Source organism: Thalassophryne amazonica, chromosome 17 (assembly GCF_902500255.1).
Source record: "Thalassophryne amazonica chromosome 17, fThaAma1.1, whole genome shotgun sequence".
Classification (NCBI taxonomy): Eukaryota; Metazoa; Chordata; class Actinopteri; order Batrachoidiformes; family Batrachoididae; genus Thalassophryne; species Thalassophryne amazonica.
This window is the reverse complement of record NC_047119.1, coordinates 58,661,432-58,678,008: the sequence shown is the minus strand read 5'-3', so window position 1 is coordinate 58,678,008 and position 16,577 is coordinate 58,661,432. Positions and strand designations below refer to the sequence as shown.

Sequence of the window (16,577 nt, the reverse complement as noted above, 5' to 3'; positions counted from 1 at the left end):
ACACCTATCCAGCGAGGCGTCCAGGGGGCATCCGGAAAAGATGCCCGAGCCACCTCAACTGACTCCTTTCGACGTGGAGGAGCAGCGGCTCGACTCCGAGCTCCTCCTGAGTGACCGAGCTCCTCACCCTATCTCTAAGGGAGCGCTCAGCCACCCTGCAGAGGAAACTCATCTCGGCCGCTTGTACTCGCGATCTCGTTCTTTCGGTCATGACCCAAATCTCATGACCATAGGTGAAGATCGGTACATAGATTGATCAGTAAATCGAGAGCTTTGCCCCCCTACTCAGCTCTCTCTTCACCACGACGGTCCGATACAGCGACTGCATCACTGCAGATGCTGCACCGATCCGTCTATTGATCTCACGCTCCACCCGTCCCTCACTCATGAACAAGACCCCGAGATACTTAAACTCCTCCACTTGAGGCAAGGACATTCCACCAACCTGAAGAGGGCAAAGCACCTTTTTCCGGTCGAGAACCATGGCCTCGGATTTGGAGGTGCTGATTTTCATCCCGGACGCTTCACACTCGGCTGCAAACCGCCCCAGTGCACGCTGAAGGTCCTGATTTGACGAAGCCAACAGAACCACATCGTCCGCAAACAGCAGAGACGAGATTCTGCTGTTCCCAAACCAGAGCCCTCTACACCCTGGCTGCGCCTAGAAATTCTGTCCATAAAAATAATGAACAGAACCAGTGACAAAGGGCAGCCCTGGCAGAGGCCAACGTGCACTGGAAACAGGTTTGACTTACTACCGGCAATGCGAACCAAGCTCCTGCTGTGGTCGTACAGAGACCTTAGCAAAGGATAGCCCTTAGCAAAGGACCCCCGGACCCCGTACTCCCGGAGCACTCCCCACAGGGTGCCCCGAGGGACACGGTCGAACGCCTTCTCCAGATCCACAAAACACATGTGGACTGGTTGGGCAAATTCCCATGAACCCTCGAGCACCCGATGGAGCATGTAGAGCTGGTCCAGTGTGCCGTGACCAGGACGAAAACCACACTGCTCCCCCTGAATCCGAGGTTCGACCATCGGTCGAATTCTCCTCTCCAGTACTATGGAATAGACCTTACCGGGGAGGCTGAGGAGTGTGATCCCCCTATAGTTGGAACACACCCTCCGGTCCCCCTTCTTAAACAGAGGGACCACCACCCCGGTCTGCCAATCCAGAGGCACTGTCCCCGATCGCCATGCGATGTTGCAGAGGCGTGTCAGCCAAGACAGTCCCACAACATCCAGAGACTTAAGGTACTCAGGACGGACTTCATCCACCCCAGGAGCCTTGCCACCAAGGAGCTTTCTAACCACCTCGGTGACTTCAGCCTGGGTAATGGATGAGTCTGCCTCTGAGTCCCCAGTCTCTGCTTCCTCTTCGGAAGACGTGATGATGGGATTGAGGAGATCCTCGAAGTACTCCTTCCACCGCCCGACAACATCCCCAGTCAGGGTCAACAGCTCCCCACCCGCACCATAAACAGTGCTGGTGGAGAGCTGCTTCTGCCTCCTAAGGTGTCGGATGGTTTGCCAGAATCTCTTCGAGGCCGACCGATAGTCCTCCTCTATGGCCTCCCCAAACTCCTCCCAGACCCGAATTTTTACCTCTGCGACTGCACGGGCTGTGGCACACTTGGACTGCTGGTACCTGTCAGCTGCCTCTGGGGTCCCACCTACCAACAAAGACAAGTAGGACTCCTTCTTCAGCTTGACGGCATCCCTTACTTCCGGTGTCCACCACCGGGTTCGGGGATTGCCGCCGCGACAGGCACCAGAGACCTTGTGACCGCAGCTACGAGCGGCCGCATCGACAATGGAGGTGGAGAACATGGTCCACTCGGACTCCATGTCTCCAACCTCCCCCGGGATCTGGGAGAAGCTCTCCCAGAGGTGGGAGTTGAAGACCTCGCTGACAGAGGGTTCCGCCAGTCCTTCCCAGCAGACCCTCACGATATGTTTGGGCCTGCCAGGTCTGACCAGCTTCCTCACCTCCCAGCGGATCCAACTCACCACCAGGTGGTGATCGGTCGACAGCTCTGCCCCTCTTTTCACTCGAGTGTCTGAGACACGTGGCCGAAGGTCAGATGATACAACTACATAGTCGATCATCGACCTTCGGCTCAGGGTGTCCTGGTGCCACGTGAACTTATGGACACCCTTGTACTCGAACATGGTGTTCGTGATGGACAAACTGTGACTAGCATATAAGTCCAACAACTGAACACCACTCGGGTTCAGACCGGGGAGGCCGTGCTTCCCGATCACCCCCCACCAGGTCTCACTGTCGCTGCCCACATGGGCGTTGAAATCCCCCAGGAGAACAATGGAACGTCATTAAAATCTTATATTTAACTTAGCCACTAAAATCTTAGTTATGATGATGTGTCTCCCGTGGAGTTGACAGATGAGTAGGCAACAGGCTAATGGTTACGAGTCCTCATGTTAGAACAGAGGCCGAATCTTGAGGCACAAGATTTCCCACAGATGTTGCACAGGAAGATGTCTACGGAAGGAGCACCCTGCTTACTCCAGTCTCGTTTGTTCTTGACAGTCAGTATTCTCTTATGTTTGAAAGCCTTGATGCCAGTGGAGCACAGCTGCCTCCACTGTGGATGATCAAGTGCATGTGCTTCCCAGGTAGTAATGTCAATGTCACAGGCTTTTAGAAGTTGCCTTTGAAGTATTTGCATGGTCTTCCAGGTTTACATTGGCCCTCTTTCAGCTGACTGTACAACAGCATCTTGGGTGTCCTTCATGGGAGTTTTTCATGTGGATGACATGTCCTGTCCAGCACAGCTATCTCATGACTGTCATGCTGTCAATGCTGGGTGGACCACACCTCTCCAGGACCTCTAAGTTGGAAGCCTTGTCTTGCAACTTTATAGTCATGATTTCTCTCAGGCATCTTTTCTGAAACTGCTCCAGCAGGTGGATATGGTGAAGGTAAGCTGTCCGGGAGCAGTAGAGTAGGGTGCTCAAGATGGTGGCTCTGCAAGTGGCAATTTTGGTGCTAAGCTTAATGCCCTTGGCATTCCAGAGTCTGTTGATGAGTATACTTAAAGCTTGGCTTGCTTTGGCAATGTACCATGCTATTTCTGCATCTAGGTATCCTTTGCTGCAGATTGTGCTGCCCAAGGAACAGAAATTGTGAACACATTTGATCAGTGTTGACGGTGCTAAGGAAGGGACGGGATGTAGTACATGGGTCCTCAGCAAGAGCACAGATTAACTCCCGTAGAAGTGCCTGAAACACTTTGGATCTGGACTGGAGCCGTCTGAGCTGCACGTTATCTGTGTAAAACTGGATGTAGACAGCTCCTGTCACAGTCCTTAAAGGCACCAATCAATGTGGCAGCAAAGAAGATTGAAAACAGGATGGGTACCAGGTGGAGCGCTTTGTTCTGCTCCCAACATTTTGTTTGTTTTATTTATTTATTTATTTATTTGTAACTGACAAACAGCAAATAGCATGTCACTTGTTTCCCTGCCTGAGCGGAAACCGCACGGAGCCTCTGGGATGACGGTGTCTGAGATGCAGTTGATGAGTCGATTCACTATGGCACAGGCGAGGATATTGCACGCTATGCAGAGCAGCCAGATTGCTTGGTGGTTGTTGCAGCATGACTTGTGTCCCTCTTATTTATGTGGACAATGAATGTGTCCCAAAAGTCTTGGGGGACCTAGTCTTCCAGATTAACTGGAATAGGGTGGAAAGCCTACCTTGTAGCATATCTCCTCCACATTTGTAGATATCAACCTGAATACCATCTGTTCCTGGTGCTTTTCCAGACATCTGCTTCAGGGCTTTCTGGACTTCTGCCTACCTGGGAGGGACAGGGCCACAAAGACTGGTTTCATCAAACCAGTCTTTGTGGCTATGCTGTACAAAGCCAAGGGCATTTGTTGAGGTTGTGTAAAGATCATCTCAGAGAGTACTCCATTCCTCTTCCACATCACTTGGCCTCCTGGATTCCCTGCTGCAACTCTTCCTTGGCAGCAGGGAGTCAGCTGATGTTTAGCTTCTTGGGGGACTTTTGTCTGGATAGGTTGCTGTTTACGTAATGCTCATCCTGCTACAGACCAGGCGGTGGTCAGACCAGCAAGTGGCTCCTCTCTTGCAGTGATCATAGAGTGATGAATAAATCTCTTCTGTGTTTTTGGTGAACAATGATATAGTCCAACATGTGCTACTGTCTACAACGAGGGTGTATCCAGGTGTTCTAGTATGTGTTTGCTTGTTGAAATAGGGTGTTTGTGACGGTCAGGACATCTTGAGTGCAGAGTGACAGGAGAAGCAATCCATTTAAGTTGCACTTACCAGTCCCGTGGTGTCCTCGGACCTTTGGCCATGTGGTGACGTCCATATCTACACATGCACTGAAATCTCCAAGAATCATCAGTTTGTCTTTTCTATTGAGACTGCCCAACTGCACAACTCTTCATAAAAACGCCTCCTAAACATCATCTAACTCCAAATGTGACTTGGTGGTCTTCGCCATCACCTTCTGCGCTGTGGTGTGCTGGAGTAGCAGGCTGAAGGTGGCTGACATGAACAGACTCAATGAGCTCATCAGGAGGGCTGGGTCTGTGCTGGGGGTGGAACTTGAGTCTGTGCTGGAGGTGTTGGAGAGGAGGATGTCGAGAATACTGCTCGCCGTCTGTAGTAGCACCTCCCACCCCCTGTGTGCCACACTAGTGTCCTGTCAGAGCGCCTTCAGCACAGGTTTGAGGCTGCCGAGGTGCTCCTCAGAACACCACAGGAGGCCCTTCGTACCTGTGGCAATCAGACTGTATAACTCCTCCCCCTTCTGCAGGATGAATACTTAACGATCAGAGTTTTTCAGTTAATCAGAGCTATGTGCAATACTGTCAATATCTTGTGCAAGTGTCTTCAGTCATTTTGCATAAACATGTTATACTCACTGTTGTCACTGTAAAAAAAAAACAGCAATGCTTCCTGTTTCGGCACTCTGGAAAAGCAATTTCCTTTGGGATCAATAAAGTTGATCTTATTCTTCTTATTCTTAAAGTCTTCATAATATTTAAATATTTTTTAGTTGATGAAAGCTAATACAATTCAGATGATTAAATTATGACTAAAACTAAACCAAAATATGCTGGTTTACAAACTATCTCAGCTTTCACTAAAAGTATTTACTCACTAAATCATGATATTTTGTCATTTGAATTTTAGTTTAGTTTTAGTTAGCTAAGTATAAGAGTTTAGTAACTATATTAAGATTTTGGCCAGTAAAATCTTATGATATTGAGTAAATATTTAGACTAAAACTACTCTAAAACAGGTCAGATGACTAAATTATGATTAAAGCCAAATTACCTTTTAATCAAGACTATGACTTAAACTAAACCAAAATATGCTGCCAAAATATGTTTAAAAAATCATCACATGCCCCATGCCCCAAAAAATACTGTTTATGCTTGTGTACACAACTGTTTGAAGAAATGTGTGTATTTCCAAGATGTCCGTCTTACTGTTAAGGAGTATTTGATGCAATAATTGATGACTAGTCAAGGAAAATTTTAATTTTGAGGAAAAATCAGTCACATATCAAGGTCATAGACCAAAGTTAAAAATCTGAGCCCAATGTGTATTTAGTCAGGTTCATAAGTATTTGGACAGTGACATAATTTTTGTAGTTTTGTCTTCGATTCCTGTAGTCTTCTTATTGTTCTTCAGGGATGTGCTTGTTAGAGATGCATCTTGATGATGTAGGGTGGCCAGTTCCAGTCCTTGCCACCTTATACTTTCCCCAACTATTACTCAGGTACCCTTTTTACTGCTGGGTGTGCAGCAGGGTGGCATTGGATATCAGTCCCAGCTCGGACTCAAGCCAACAACCTTCTGCACAGAAAGCCTGTGCACCAACCACAGAGTCATCACACCCCCTTTGACTCCATCCAAAGTATGAACCTTTCACCAATGTCAGCCATTTGTAAACACACAGTCCCTCCATTCTCTGACCATAAGTAATCGGACAAGCTAAATAACTAAGCATTTTGCAAATACAATTGATCACTTTTACAGCTAGTTTTCTTTAAACAAGTCAGGGGGTGGAAATATCAGTATTTCCAAGACAATGAATATGTCTTGGCCTTCATTTACATCAATCATTAAGAAATATAAACATTATGGTAAATCTGGTGGAGGCAGCTCTCAAAAAGTGAGTGAATATTCAAGAAGGAGACTAGTGAAAGAAGCCATCAAGACACATGCTTCATTTCAGTATGGTAGAGGTGTATGGAGGCATAATTATGAACATTGTGTTATTGTCCAAGTACTTAATGGACAAGACAGTATGGTGGATATTTAGAGTAACTTTTCAAGGAACTGGGCAAATATACATGAATGGTTATTAATAAACATGAAGATGAAGTGAAAGATCACTTTCTATTGGTATTTAGACCAGCTCCAGCATAGTGCACATGCTTCCTGAGGTCAGAACAAGGTCTTTGCATCATACACTCTTTGTGGTACATACGCTCTGTCTTTGTGTCACACATTCTGTCTTTGTCTCACATGCTCTCTTTGTTTCCACTGAATCCATTCCATCCATAAATACATGAATCCATGAATCATTCATTCATTCATTGTCTATACCCTCTTAGTCAAGTTAAGGCTCACAGGGAGCTGGAGTCTATCTCAGCAGCCACTGGGAGAGAGGCAGGGTCCACCCTGGACAGGACGCCAGTCTACTGCAAGCATACAATTTAGTAAGTCCTTTCGGCTTCTCCCTTGTTTTTCACTCGGAATTGCCACAGCAAATCTGAGGTGGATTTGATTGGCGCAGTGCAGAAGGTTCAATCCATTGCCCAATCACCTCTGACCTTTATGTGTACCACAAAGAGAATCTTTCTATCAGTGTTGTTGCTGTTTGGTAGAACACCAGGTTGAACAGATATGAAGGTAAATTAGATTTTGAACTGGCTAAGTGGTTAGTGCACTTGGTTTCAGTGGCGAAAGGTTCCCGGTTCAAACCCCACCCCTGCTACATTTGTCCATGTAATATGGAGTTGCGTCAGAAGGGCATCCGGCATAAGACTTGTGCTAAATCAATGTGTAGATCTACCATACATGTGTGTAGCGCTATACCAAACAAACATGTTTCTTATGGTGCAGTTAAGTCAGTTGCTTTATTACATCCACCAAGGACACAGTAAAATCATTGGCATTTATTTGTCTGTCTTTTAGCAGGATTACATCAAAATTACTGCACTGATTTTGATGACATTTTCACCACAGAGAGATATTAGGCTATAGAAGACTTGTTTAAATTTTGGAAGTGATCTGGATCCGGATTCTGGATCGAGTTTGACTTTATATAGGCTTTGAAGGATTACATCAAAACTACTTCATGAATTCTCACCAAATTTGCACCACAGATAGGTATTAGGCCATGGAAGACTGCACTGAACTTTGGAGGTGATCCAAATCCGGACTGGTGGACGTCAGAAATCTCAGATTACTCTTGTGTCAAATAAGATTAAGGTTAACACAACAACTTTTCATTGAATCAATACAACCAAATGGAGCAGACAATTCGTAATGAAGAATTTATCGGCTTTATGGCTTCGACACTTAAACTAAATCAATGACGCTGCTCCCTGCTGGAAGCAAAGCAAAATAAAGCAATGCTTCATAAGAGTTGGACTCGGCTAATACATGCTTCAGATACGAAGCCGCAAATTAGTTTCTGCTGTAACAGACAAACGTGATAGAGAGCAATTAGAAAGTCACAGAAATCTCCCACATGCATGTAGGCCTACCACGTCACATATACAAGGGCTGTCACACACACACACACACACACACACACACACACACACACACACACACACACACACACACACACACACACACACACACACACACACACACGAAAAAAGTCATGTTTTCACCCAGGCCGATTTGTCATGAGGCATGTCCTGTAGGCTTTTTTTGCAGTTGTGCACTTGGGGGGGGGTGTTTGTCAGGAAAATGATCATTTCTCTGCATTGATTACAGACCAGCAACGGGTCTGTAATCAACTTTTCTGCAGCACGGCTTTGCTTTGAACCTTGAACAAATCGAAGCAGTGATTCGCAGGTCGAAGCAGTGCTTCGATCTATGATTTGTGGATTTTATTTCGCTTTATCCTAATTTTTTTCCCCTCTAAAACCCTGAAGCGCATATGTCTGTGAGTAATATTTAATATTTTTATGTTAAACCGACCTGTTATGGTCTTCTGAAACAGTTGATAGATGTATTTTATAACTTAAAAACGGGACCGATGCTAACGCGTTAGCATGTCTATGGCGTTTTCAATGTTAAAGGTAGCATTAAGCTGTTCGCATCAGCACATTTGTGTTGATTTGTGTTCGTTGTCGTAAAAGAGTCAAATTGTAATTTTTTTTAATTTATTGTTATTCATATATTAATAATAGCAACAACAATAATAGTCTACATAAAAGACAATAATAGTCAATAATAATAGACTAATAATGTTACAATACAATTTTAGAGAAAGAGACAAAAAGAACCCAATGAAACAAAACACAACAGAAAAGATAAAACCATGTAACAATAAAAATAAATAAATACATATAGAAATAAATAACTGTTTCCTGTGAACACCTAGTGAGTAGCCTACTCTTGTTTAGGTTTTGAAGTCTTGTTTCTGAAGTGTTTATGTGTGATGTGCACAATCAGTATTTTGACTAATACTACCAGTCATTTACAAGCCTAGATAAACTTTTATATAAAAAAAATCAGTCCATTTTTGATTATTAACATTTACTTGTACTTTTACTTTCAATATTTGAGTACATTTAGTTGTACATTACTTGTCATACTTAAGTACAATAAATACTAGATACTTTAAGACTTTTACTTGAGTAGCATTTCAATCGGTTACTTGAACTTCTACCAAAGTCATTTTTTTAATGGGTATCTGTACTTTTACTGTGATTTTCCGGTACAACACTGCTCCCAGCTGAGCAAAGGCAAATGGTTGAGGAGAGCAGAAGAAACACTACACAAGGACCTCTTGAAGCCCAACCTTAAGAGCTGCTTCATCAACTGGAAGACCTGGAATAACAAGCGAAGGACCTAGTCAGCTGGTGAGCAATCATCTACAAGGGAGTGGAAGGCATTAAAAAAAATGCAGATGAATAACACAGAGAAGAAGAAAGAAAGAAAGAGAGAGAGAGAGAGAAAGAGAGAGAGAGAGAGATCCTGACCGGCAGAAGCTTCCTGCAGCAACCATCTGCAGCATCTTTTAAAAACAGGTGTGTGTCAACACTGGGACGGTTCAGTCATATCTGCGTCCGCCATCTCATCCTACAATCGATCAAGAGACAATCTTTCTCCCCACCGATGGATCGCCTCGAATGTTACAATAACCACATTTCAACACAAAGTACATTTTGCCATTACTCATTTGTGGTTATGGGTGCAGTTTTAATGCATTTCATAACCAAAAACAAAATACTTACTTTGTTTGAGATCAAAGTGCCTCTATATCTGGAAAAAAAAAATACCCATTAGAATTTGAAGATTATCTGCCGATTGTTTGACACTTTATTCCTAAAATGTAGTGACTTTGCTCTCATGCCCCATGACATCGTATATGTCTATGTGGACTGAATAGTGCTGCCCTCTGGTGGTCGACGTGAGAAATTACCATCCAAAGTTAAGCCAAAATAATTTATAAACTGCTGTGTATTTTCAGTGCTTTGCGAATGAAATCCCTGCTTAAATCACGATCAGTACTGCCAAGTTCTGCCTTAGATCATGTATGTATCGCACACAGCTCAGCCGCAAAAACTCATCTACAAAAACTCGATGTGATACAAGCTCAGGCCCTCTGTGTATGTTGGGGAAAGGGGTGCCAAAAAGGGGAGAATAAGGAGAAGGATTCTGGGGGCCCATGATTGACAGGGGGTCCAGAGAGTCCCCTAATATAATTATAAATTATAATACTGACAAAATAATATGGGGGGGTGGCCCAGTAAGATTTCCTTTCATGGGGCCCAAAATCCTTGGTGGTGGCCCTGGTTGGGGAGCTTTCAAGATGTCATCAATCCCAGCTCTTCAGGTAGAGGTTGGTGAATTACCTTTAACCTTGAGTTTGCTCCAGTTGAACAAATTTACAGGATCACAAACGGACACATCTGACCAAATCTGTTTTAAACCCATATTGGGAGCATAGCAAGATTAAGTCTAATAGTTCTGGTTGGGTGGGAAATAGTCATGCTAGGAAACTAGGCTTGTCTAAGTTAACACATAGCTGTACAGTACCATTGTCTGTTATTCCCCCTTGGTTTTTTCCTATGCCCCAAGTAGACTCTGAGATGGAGGAACTTTCAAAGGAAAGTAATAAATACGGTGGGATGGTCGGTCTAGTTCAACAGTACCTTAATATGAAATATATGATTCAAATATTTACAGATGGATCTAAAAATCCAGTCATAGGAAACAGGAGCAGTGGTTTGTATTCCCCAATTTCATAAGTCGATCATAAAAAGACTGTCACACCATTTAGCTGTCTTTTCTGTGGAACTTATAGCAATTTTGCTTGCACTGTGGTGGGTAGAGGTGGTGAAGTTCATGTCATCTGTTCAGATTCAATGGCAGCATGACTCAGCATTTCAAATGGCAAATCTCTTTGCAAGCAAGACCTGATCAATGAGATTCTTCAAAGCTTATTTAAACAACAACAAAATATTTCAGCATGTCTCATGGGGGTTCCATATCATTCTGAAACTGAGGACAACGAAGCAGTAGATCAGCTGGCAAAAGGAGCTTTGAAATCAGAAATACTGATCAACATTCCACTTACTAAATCTAAAGTTAAAACAATCATCAAGACAGAAATGAACAAAGCACAACAAAGACAATGGGACAGGGAATTTAAGGGTTGGTTTTTACATAAAATTCAGCGACAGGTTGTATCAAGGAAACAGGGGAGATGGAGTCACAGGTAAGAAGGTCATACAGGTTTAAATCATACTGTCAACTTCTTTGGAAAACATGAAACTGATCAGTGTGAGATGCAGCAGAAGCAGTGCAATTTCCCCCACCTTCTTTCTTTTTTCTTCCTCCCCTCTGTTATCACTCTATTTCTTTATTAATATAGCGTCAGACTCAATTAATGTTCCACACCCAAACAATTGGTGGCGGCAATACATCGTGTCGGTTTGCAAACCGCCAATAAACATGACAGAAGATTTTTTTTTTAAGCCAAATTTATTGACAATTCAAGAACAACAAAATAACTGATAACACAATCCAAGCACAAAATACACACAAACACACAGACAGACATTGGGGGGAGAAAAAAAAAAAAAAAGAAAGATGATTGTGTGAAATCCCGACATCCCGGTGTGTCTTGAACGTATCACAAATTAGTACGTCATCTCCTCGCGACACTTTTGCATGCTAGAAAGAGTGACAACGCGAAGTTACAGACAGAAATAAAATGATTTTTAATGTCGTATTCTGATTAAAGAACTGAAAACATTCATCTGTAGGGGTTATTGTAAATTCTGCACGAAGTCCAAATTTTGTAGACAGGCTGAATCCAGCGGGATTGTTTCAAACAGAAGAAAAGAATTATTAAAGAATTAGCAGCTTTAGGATTCCCCAGAATGAACAAAGAAGGTGAACATTTTTGTTGTAGTCTGTGTCCTCCTGTGTCCTGTGGTTTAACTGTGTGTCTTTGTAGTCTGTGTCCTGTGGTTTAACTGTGTCTTTGTGTCCTGTGGTTTAACTGTGTCTTTGTGTACTGTGGTTTAATTGTGTCTTTGTAGTCTCTGTCCTGTAACTGTGTGTCTTTGTAGTCTGTGTCCTATGGTTTAACGTCTTTGTAGTCTGTCCTGTGGTTTAATGCTGTGTCTTTGTAGTCTCTGTCCTGTGGTTTAACTGTCTTTGTGTACTGTGGTTTAATTGTGTCTTTGTAGTCTCTGTCCTGTAACTGTGTGTCTTTGTAGTCTGTGTCCTATGGTTTAACGTCTTTGTAGTCTGTCCTGTGTTTTAATGCTGTGTCTTTGTAGTCTCTGTCCTGTGGTTTAACTGTGTCTTTGTGTACTGTGGTTTAATTGTGTCTTTGTAGTCTCTGTCCTGTAACTGTGTGTCTTTGTAGTCTGTGTCCTATGGTTTAACGTCTTTGTAGTCTGTCCTGTGTTTTAATGCTGTGTCTTTGTAGTCTGTGTCCTGTGGTTTAACTGTGTCTGTGTCCTCCCGTGTCCTATGGTTTAACAGTGTGTCTTTTTAGTCTGTGTCCTGTGTTTTAATGGTGTGTCTTTGTAGTCTGTGTCCTGTGTTTTAATGGTGTGTCTTTGTAGTCTGTGCCCTGTATTTTAATGGTGTGTCTTTGTAGTCTGTGTCCTGTGGTTTAACTGTGTCTGTGTCCTCCCGTGTCCTGTGGTTTAACTGTGTCTGTGTCCTGTGGTTTAACTGTGTCTGTGTCCTGTGGTTTAACTGTGTCTTTGTGTACTGTGGTTTAACTGTGTCTTTGTGTACTGTGGTTTAACTGTGTCTTTGTGTACTGTGGTTTAATTGTGTCTTTGTAGTCTGTGTCCTGTGGTTTAACTGTGTCTGTGTCCTCCCGTGTCCTATGGTTTAACAGTGTGTCTTTGTAGTCCCGTGCCCTGTGTTTTAACGGTGTGTCTTTGTAGTCTGTGTCCTGTGTTTTAATGGTGTGTCTTTGTAGTCTGTGTCCTGTGTTTTAATGGTGTGTCTTTGTAGTCTGTGTCCTGTGTTTAATGGTGTGTCTTTGTAGTCTGTGCCCTGTGGTTTAACTGTGTCTGTGTCCTCCCGTGTCCTATGGTTTAACAGTGTGTCTTTGTAGTCTGTGCCCTGTGTTTTAATGGGGTGTCTTTGTAGTCTGTGCCCTGTGTTTTAATGGGGTGTCTTTGTAGTCTGTGCCCTGTGTTTTAATGCGGTGTCTTTGTAGTCTGTGTCTTCCTGTGTTTTAATGCGGTGTCTTTGTAGTCTGTGTCTTCCTGTGTCCTGTGGTTTAACGGTGTGTCTTTGTGGTCTGTGTCCTCCTGTGTCCTATGGTTTAACGATGTGTCTTTGTATGCTGTGTCCTATGGTTTAACAGTGTGTCTTTGTTGTCTGTGTTCTATAGTTTAACTGTGCGTCTTTGTAGTCTGTGTCCTGTGGTTTAATTGGGCACCTTTGTAGTCTGTGTTCTCCTGTGTCCTGTGTTTTAATGGGGTGTCTTTGTAGTCTGTGTCCTCCTGTGTCCTGTGGTTTAACTGTGCGTCTTTGTAGTCTGTATCCTCTTGTGTCCTGTGGTTTAATGATGTGTCTTTGTATTCTGTGTCCTCTTGTGTCCTGTGGTTTAACGGTGTGTCTTTGTAGTCTGTGTCCTCCTGTGTCCTGTGTTCTTATATGTGTCTCTGTGACAGAGCTGGTGGAGTATTTCCGGGCTCAGATGAGGACGGATCCAGACATGGCCTCTGCTGTGGCTGCTATCCGCACCCTGCTGGAGTTCCTAAAGAGAGACAAAGGTGAGTGTCTCACTTCAGATGGAGCTCTTTCTCATCCAAACTTTATTTCCATTTTTGTCTCCACAGCAACAAAGCAAATAGGTGGGTAGCTCAGTCCATCCTGGACGATGTGTGGACAGTAACTAAAAAAAAAAAAGATCATCCTGTCAGTCGCGAAGTTAGAGGAGCACATCATGAGGATGTCCTCATTATGGGGACAGCTGGAGTGATTTTGAGACTCAAAACATGAGTGTCGCTTATAATGTGAAGAAATTGTCGATGTGACATTTTGTTCATGTGGTGCCTTTCTCTGGACATGATCCAGCACGTAGGTGTCTCAGTATTGACTCCAGCAACTGATGAAGGCTGAGGGTATGACCAAATATTTCTTGGTTCTGGCGGATACATAGTGACTTTCAGGAGGTGGGAATGGAGCCGTTGCCTGGCTGGGTTCACAACCAGAGGAGGTACCAGTGCGTGTTCCCAAACCACACTTCCAAATGTGGAAGTTCTGGAGATGTTGGTACATCATAAAATGGCTTCCTGACTAATGTGTTAAAAAAACAACTGAAAAAAGCAAACTATCAGTGTTTGAATACATATAAAATCAGCCACAGTACGGGGAGGTGACAGTCTAGTGGTTAAGCGTTGGACTTGAGACCAGAGGATCCTTGGTGCAAATCCCAGCTTGACTGGAAAATCACTAAGGGCTCTTGGGCAAAGTCCTTAGTCCCCTAGTTGCTCCCGGTGTGTAGTGAGCACCTTGTATGGCAGCACTCTCACATCAGGGTGAATGTGAGGCATTATTGTAAAGCACTTTGAGCATCTGATGCAGATGGAAAAGTGCATTATACACTCAACAAAAATATAAACGCAACACTTTTGGTTTTGCTCCATTTTGTATGAGATGAACTCAAAGATCTAAAACTTTTTCCACATACACAATATCACCATTTCCCTCAAATATTGTTCACAAACCAGTCTAAATCTGTGATAGTGAGCACTTCTCCTTTGCTGAGATAATCCATCCCACCTCACAGGTGTGCCATATCAAGATGCTGATTAGACACCATGATTAGTGCACAGGTGTGCCTTAGACTGTCCACAATAAAAGGCCACTCTGAAAGGTGCAGTTTTGTTTTATTGGGGGGGATACCAGTCAGTATCTGGTGTGACCACCATTTGCCTCATGCAGTGCAACACATCTCCTTTGCATAGAGTTGATCAGGTTGTCAATTGTGGCCTGTGGAATGTTGGTCCACTCCTCTTCAATGGCTGTGCGAAGTTGCTGGATATTGGCAGGAACTGGTACACGCTGTCGTATACGCCGGTCCAGAGCATCCGAAACATGCTCAATGGGTGACATGTCCGGTGATTATGCCGGCCATGCAAGAACTGGGACATTGTCAGCTTCCAAGAATTGTGTACAGATCCTTGCAACATGGGGCCGTGCATTATCCTGCTGAAACATGAGGTGATGTTCTTGGATGTGTGGCACAACAATGGGCCTCAGGATCTCGTCACGGTATCTCTGTGCATTCAAAATGCCATCAATAAAATGCACCTGTGTTCTTCGTCCATAACAGACGCCTGCCCATACCATAACCCCACCGCCACCATGGACCACTTGATCCACAACATTGACATCAGAAAACCGCTCACCCACAAGACGCCACACACGCTGTCTGCCATCTGCCCTGAACAGTGTGAACCGGGATTCATCCGTGAAGAGAACACCTCTCCAACGTGCCAAACGCCAGCGAATGTGAGCATTTGCCTACTCAAGTCGGTTACGACGACGAACTGGAGTCAGGTCGAGACCCCGATGAGGACGACGAGCATGCAGATGAGCTTCCCTGAGACGGTTTCTGACAGTTTGTGCAGAAATTCTTTGGTTATGCAAACCGATTGTTTCAGCAGCTGTCCGAGTGGCTGGTCTCAGACGATCTTGGAGGTGAACATGCTGGATGTGGAGGTCCTGGACTGGTGTGGTTACACGTGGTCTGCGGTTGTGAGGCTGGTTGGATGTACTGCTAAATTCTCTGAAACGCCTTTGGAGACGGCTTATGGTAGAGAAATGAACATTCAATACACGAGCAACAGCTCTGGTTGACATTCCTGCTGTCAGCATGCCAATTGCACGCTCCCTCAAATCTTGCGACATTTGTGGCATTGTGCTGTGTGATAAAACTGCACCTTTCAGAGTGGCCTTTTATTGTGGGCAGTCTAAGGCACACCTGTGCACTAATCATGGTGTCTAATCAGCATCTTGATATGGCACACCTGTGAGGTGGGATGGATTATCTCAGTAAAGGAGAAGTGCTCACTATCACAGATTTCGACTGGTTTGTGAACAATATTTGAGGGAAATGGTGATACGAGGGCTGTCAATAAAGTAACAGTCCTTTTTATTTTTTTCAAAAACTATATGGATTTCATTCATTTGTTTTTACGTCAGACATGCTTGAACCCTCGTGCGCATGCGTGAGTTTTTCCACGCCTGTCGGTGACGTCATTCGCCTGTGAGCACTCCTTGTGGGAGGAGTCGTCCAGCCCCTCGTCGGAATTCCTTTGTCTGAGAAGTTGCTGAGAGACTGGCGCGTTGTTTGATCAAAATTTTTTCTAAACCTGTGAGACACATCGAAGTGGACATGGTTCGAAAAATTAAGCTGGTTTTCAGTGAAAATTTTAACAGCTGATGAGAGATTTTGAGGTGATTCTGTCGCTTTAAGGACTTTTCACGGTGCGAGACGTCGTGCAGCGCTCTCAGGCGGCGTCATCAGCCTGTTCAAGCTGAAAACCTCCACATTTCAGGCTCTATTGATCCAGGACGTCGTGAGAGAACAGAGAAGTTTCAGAAGAAGTCGGTTTCAGCATTTTATCCGGATATTCCACTGTTAAAGGAGATTTTTTTAATGAAAGACGTGCGGACGGATCCGCGCGTCGGGACGCAGCCGACGCGGTGCGGCGGCACAGGAAAAACACCTCCGTGTTGATAACCATTTGTAAAATCCAGGCGGCTTTTGATGGCTTTCAGTGGAGTGAGTATATGAGAAATTGTTTAACAGGCAGGACATGTTCCA

General features: G+C 44.2%; 1 protein-coding gene across 1 annotated transcript in view; it reads left to right on the top strand.

The window, feature by feature from the left end:
* Positions 1 to 11,417: 11,417 nt before the first annotated feature.
* The window catches only part of eif2b1 (eukaryotic translation initiation factor 2B, subunit 1 alpha), a 51,103-nt gene continuing 45,943 nt past the window's right edge, over positions 11,418 to 16,577 (top strand). The window contains exons 1-2 of the mRNA XM_034192298.1: positions 11,418 to 11,659; positions 13,414 to 13,515. Coding sequence (XP_034048189.1) covers positions 11,647 to 11,659; positions 13,414 to 13,515 — 115 coding nt within the window. The 5' untranslated portion in view covers positions 11,418 to 11,646. The remainder of the gene's footprint in view (positions 11,660 to 13,413; positions 13,516 to 16,577) is intronic.